The sequence below is a fragment of the Halyomorpha halys genome, unplaced genomic scaffold (genome assembly GCF_000696795.3).
Source record: "Halyomorpha halys isolate HHAL.00 unplaced genomic scaffold, Hhal_1.1 Scaffold401.1, whole genome shotgun sequence".
NCBI lineage: Eukaryota > Metazoa > Arthropoda > Insecta > Hemiptera > Pentatomidae > Halyomorpha > Halyomorpha halys.
In genome coordinates this window covers 718,480-724,479 of record NW_027108484.1, presented here as the reverse complement: position 1 = coordinate 724,479, position 6,000 = coordinate 718,480, and the positions used below count along the sequence as shown (strand labels likewise).

The 6,000-nt window shown below is 34.2% G+C and overlaps 2 protein-coding genes across 9 annotated transcripts in view; one reads left to right on the top strand and one right to left on the bottom strand.

Annotated features, from left to right (window-relative positions):
- Nucleotides 1-6,000, bottom strand: part of LOC106682312 (protogenin) — a 337,489-nt gene that overhangs the window by 49,388 nt on the left and 282,101 nt on the right. The window lies entirely within an intron of this gene.
- LOC106682313 (uncharacterized) overlaps nucleotides 1-6,000 on the top strand; it is a 29,534-nt gene that overhangs the window by 11,030 nt on the left and 12,504 nt on the right. For 3 of the 5 annotated variants that reach the window (XM_014423100.2, XM_014423099.2, XM_014423103.2), the window contains one exon: nucleotides 1,622-1,684. The exons of the other annotated variants lie outside the window; for them this stretch is intronic. In XM_014423100.2, coding sequence (XP_014278586.1) covers nucleotides 1,622-1,684 — 63 coding nt within the window. The remainder of the gene's footprint in view (nucleotides 1-1,621; nucleotides 1,685-6,000) is intronic. 5 annotated transcript variants of the gene reach the window in all.

Genomic DNA, 6,000 nt, shown 5'->3' with positions numbered 1-6,000 from the left:
AGAAGATGGCCACGGGACCTTCTAGTTTAAATTAAACCAATGGGTGGTTCCTTCCCAAGATTTTCAAGTGTATATGAAACATACTACATATTTACCTGTTGTATTATTTTGTACAGTTGTAAATTACAATAAATAAATAATAAAAAAAAAAAAAAAAATATTATAGGAACGGGTAAGGACACAAAACAAAAATATTGCTTACATAAAGGGCAGAAAGATTTAGTGAAAATGTACCCTGTCTGGTTCAGAATGATTATAATACTTGACGCGAAAGAAAATTTGACGAGAAATAAAGCACCGTTGTAGAGAATAAATTAGAGGTTCCAAGGCGTTCGGAGAACGCCCATAGTACTACCATAAAGAAAATCCTAACAGTACCATAGCAAATGTTAGTTTACAAGATCATAGTAGCTACAATAGCTTTCACTATCACTGCCACCACAAACCCCTTGCTTTATATTGTTTTAGGATATAGTTATTAAGAAATATCGATAAAATATAATATATATAAAAAACTAATATAATAATACTTATTATTGTGGACCTTTCCAACTGGGGATGTTAAGATACATTTCTGGGTGCCGCGAAATAAAAATTGACTGCCCAAGGGAATCTAACTTACTACGTTCTGTTTAAGCATTCTGGGGACCCTCGCCCTGACACATGGAGATGGACTGTCCATGTCCGCTGTACAATCTAGCACTAGAGAAGGTGATAAGAGACTTTGGTGTGTAAAGAGATGGTACCAAATATGTACTCGCCAACTCCCTAATGTCACCACCACCCTCTGTTCTGTTTGGAGCTTACAGAGAACCATAGCCCTCATCGCGAGTGGAAGCTGATAATTTTGAGTTTGTCCCTGCAAAGTATGGCAACCAGTTTGTCCCTGCAAAGTATGGCGACCAGTTTCGACCGAGGCACATGACAGAATTGTACCATATATTCCAAAACTGGTACAATATGTAAGACTCTCTAGACTGCAGTGGGTTTGACACGGCGCAAGAATAGATGGTGACTCACCCAATAAGAAATTGTTTGGGAATGTGGATGGAAAAATAAAGAGAGGATGGCCGTTAAAGCTGATTCATAGAAATGGAAATTCTTGTGGAAATTGGTAGATCCTGGCGCCAGGCAGAGAGAAATTGAGGTGATGTCTTCATGGGTTATCAGATACTAACCTGAGATGAAGAGTGTAGATTGGGTTATTTATTTTATTTTTTGAATTTCCATGACCTTGATATACGACTGCAAACTAGGGCTGATTTAATATAATCAGTAAATTTAAAATAGTATGACTAAATTTTCATGAATACAATGTTTATTGCTTTATGTTTTCTATGTATTCTATGATTCACAATGTTTATTGCATTCTAACACCAGCTTCAAAACATAAAATTTTACTTTACTAAATCGCACCAGATCCACATAAAATCTAATTCTTGGAGTACATATCTGTATAATAACTTCACCAAATTTTTTTTAACAACGATAACTATTTCCTTATGGTTCCTCCTTTTTAACTTAGATCCCCCAAAGTAGTCTCTCGAGAACCCTTCCAGCGTAATTAATCCTAACACTATACCTGTATTATTGTCCCCTAACTACTACTTTTTTCCTTTAGTTTAGATATGTCTGCTGCGCAAGGAAGCCGAACAATGTTATTAACTCCACAATTTGTAGAACGGTGAGTTTAAGGAGTTGTTTCTTTTTTTTTTTTGTTTAGATGTATTATCTTCAGATATTCGTACCCAAGAAGGGCAATAACAGTAAAATAAGTGAGAAAAAAATGAAATAGATTGAGTTTTATAGTTACATGTAACTTTGTCCTTACTCCGAAATATTTATATAATTTTAAATATTTATAGACAAATTGACTTCTACATAATGTTTTTTATTTGAATAGCGATATTACAACGCAAACGTTTCGGGACGAGAGGCTCATCTTTAAGTTTTGTAATTTTGAGTCATAACAGTGGAATGTAAGTAAGTAATCCATCTTTTAAGGGTATTAATGATTTTCTAACCTTCTCTAGCGCACTTGGAATAGGAATTCTTTGGAAATTCCAAAGGGTACTTCTTTTTATTATTTTATTTTTTTATGGATAAAGATAGGAAATCAAATTTTAAAATGAGTTCATATGGAGCACTTTTATGATCCGAAGCGTCCTGAACGGTTTTTAACGTTATGAGAGCGAGCGGATTCTTATAGAAAATTGAATTTCAGACGTGCCGTTTTTTAATTCTATTTCCTCCAAGAATTTGTCATCTTGATTGATACATTTAATTGCTGACCAATATCCTGACCTTGGCCGGTCCAGGGAAATCAAATTAAGTTGAGGGATTCTGAGGGAAAATTCTCAGTTCATTTCACAACAGTTCATCTTAAAATTTGATTTGCTATCAAAATCTAAAAAATAAATTCGAGACTTAGGTGAGATGGAGAAAAACTAGAGGTTAGAAAACTTAAAATACCCTCAAAAGATAATAAACACAACCCCTGCTATAATCCGGAAAAATTTATATTAAAATCCATAAACATATATCAAAATATTTATAACCCGACACCCTGAACTTACATGATATCAAAAATAAAAAGATACTTACATTCATAAATTGTGAAAAACCTTGACATAGCGTTACGTCAAACTAATCTTGTTAGACACATTAAATTAGTTTTGAAGAAAAAAAATGAAAATACTCGTTTTTCATAGTAGATTACGGAAATTATCTAGAGACGGTAGACAAATTAGTATAAGTCAAATTGTTCTACTGCCTGTAAAAGGCAAACTTATTTCAAAACTTAGAATAATTTATTTCGCTCATTTTCTTATACAATTCTTACTAAATACTCTATAGATATATTTGTCATCATCTTTTTTTTTTTTTTTTAATTTTATTAGTTTAGTATATGTCTGCAATATTAGATGAATACGAGGATGGAGAAATCAGGAGTCAATAAAAATTAAATACGAGATAAGCAATATTCGAAGTTTGACTGAATCCTAAAATGATTAAGCGTGAGAAAAATTTGGTTAGCTGAGGCCGTGGGTCTTTGCAACTTAAGTTCGGTTCGGATTCGACCTAGGGCTTTGATTTCTGTGGCAGTACCACGAAATGAAAATTTGACCCACTCACCATGGTTAGAATAGGGTGATACCCCGTAGATAACCTATTGTATTTATTATTACTGACTGCATCCCCGACCATCTTTTCTACGGTAAAAAAAATACTCCATTTAAAAAAAAAATCTAATGAGCGAGTTACCAAACATTTATTCTCATTTATTTCGAAGCCTTTACTGCAGTGAGTTATTAATTAGCAGTCTGTTTTCCTCCTTTTGGCAATATATTGCGTTTATTTGCCATTTTAGGTGTTTATCGAACCCATTTTTAACGGTTTGTTTGACCTCATTAGAATATAGTGTTTTCCACCATCCATTTTTACCCACCAATAATACAATTTTAAAACAAATATCATCAATTTTCTCCGTGTAGTTCTTTTTCCTTTTCAGCCATGCCATTAGCATTTAAAACAGCTTGTTTCCATATTATTTTAATATGCCGTACTCCACCATGTTTTAATTTTCTGAAGAGTATCCTGCTGACATTCCAATTCTGTCCTCACCACATATGTCGATGTCACATGTTTGCTATCAGTTAACAATGACCCATTAATTGTATCCCAAGCCCTCTAATCCCACATCACCACCCTAGAAGAATTGTGCCGAAAGCAATGGTGCAAAAATATCTGCTTAGCGCCTTGAAAATATCCGTTTTATCAGAATATCCACTCTTGGAGAATGGTTATAACTGTTTTATAATTTTTCTTTCGCATTAGCTCTGGCGTAATAGTTGATAGCACAATGAAGCAACTGTCACGTTAACATCACATGCACATACTTTGACAGTGCACAATCGTACAGTTTCAGTTAATGGGACAATAGTCGCAGCAACTACCATGGTGTAACTGTTTGATAGTTACAGTCAATATAGCATTTTATAACACGAAAGTTTACTATCGCGACAGTATTGACGAACTGGGTCTGAGGTAATAGTTTAGAATACAAGTAGTGTCTGTAGACTAGGCCTCGCGTTAACTGTCACGTTTATCTGTCCTATGTATACCCTTGACAGTCAACTGTTACAACATATCGACAATAAAAAAAAAATTACCTTATACCTTAAAATTGTACATCAGATCCGAAAAATAATACACCCTAAGCCCATAAAATAAATTTATTATAATATTTTTCTAATAATAGAAAAAGTGTCTTATAATGAACTAATCTAAAAGCAGTCGTAGGGCTATTGCGACAGTGTGCTCTGGCTTTACATACAACGTAAACCCATTTTACCAGAAATTCCTGATCCCAACAATTAACCGCTAAGAGGCAAAATCGGATAAAACCACGCGAATCGGTATGGTGTTACGGTTGTCATGGTGAAATAAAAACACTGGCGATATCTGCGAAGACAAGGAGTGTTACGGTTGTCATGAGGGGGGAGGGAGAAACACTGGCGTATGCTTAGACGAGTGGGCATGGTTTTATGAAGGTGACTGGTTTTTGAACACGTTACGATTGTTCAATATGAAGTGGTGATAGTTTATCAGGCCCTGTGTCTTGACTATTTGTATCGAAATATCACCATATAAGAGATGTTATCGATAAAGTTTTGTTTTGCTTTATTATGGTGTCTTACTTCAATGGGCGGTCATGAATATTATTAGTCTGGAAACAGTACAGTGCCTGATAATGTTTCTTCGATAGGAGAGTAGTGGCAAGGGTCGTCTTCATACTTCTGTGGAAGGTGAGACGGTGACCGAAAAGGAGATATCAGACAACCTTGTGTTCTGCCAGGAGTACACCCAAGGACTACGTGGGGTTCGAACTAAACTTTATTTTATATTCCTCAAGTTTGAGTCAACAGCTAAGTTTTGTTTGTTTTATTGTATTTTTTAAAATTGATAAGAATTCTTTTTTCTCATTCTGTGTACATATATTTCTTCTTATTATTATTAAACTAACATATAGTTCTGCTGTTCTCTCGTGTGCATATACACCGCTTTCAACATGTTAATTTAACTCTTAAGAGTGTCAAGAGTTCCCCAAAAATTTTCGATAAACCTCAGGTTGGGGGGGACAGGAAGCCAGTCTAATTTGGCAATTTTGTTGCGAGTAAACCAGTCTTTAATAATATTTTCTGAATGCGTTATCTTGTTTGAAAACTGGTGTGTCTTCAGACATGTCATTAAATCCAACTTTTGTTTCTCTAACAATTTTTTTTTCATCTGAGTTTACTCTTGATGAAACAAATACCAAATTTCCTTTCTTTTTGTAACCAATTGATGCCCAAACCATAACTTTTCCTCCTCCCATCTGACGCTGTGATAATTTTTTTTCTTCTTTTCTCAAGTCATGAAAATAATACGCAAATCCATCTGGTTCATCCAGATTGAATTTTTTTTTATCAATAAAGATGACTTTTTCAGTCCATGACATCACATCACGAGCAAAGGCCATCCGGGGTAGTTTTTAGTAGCTCAAAACTGGCTTTCTTTTTCAATGTTTTTCTAACTATTGTTTTTTTACTTTTATAATAATCTTTGGACATTCCTTAGTTTCGTTTATACTCCAGATTCCTCAGCAATTGTTCTTGCAGTTTTACAATCGTTGGATACAATTCAAAGAATATTCCATTTCTTTCTTTCAACTTGATAATTTAAGTATGTTTTTTTTTTTTTTTCTTGTTGTTCACTGAATATTAAGATAATTCAACAGGTGGGTAGGTAACACCCCTAGGTTTTCTGCTATCTAGCGAAGGTATTCGCCAGTGGTCATAATTTGTTATTTTTTTTATATAGGGGGGGGGGGTATATTGAAGTAATCGTTTCGGGGTTTTGGATATTTCCAAGGGAAAAAATAACGTGGCGCCTAAGGAGCAATTTATTCTTTATTTTATTTTTTTTCCTTTTTTCCCTTTTACGATTATATATATATTT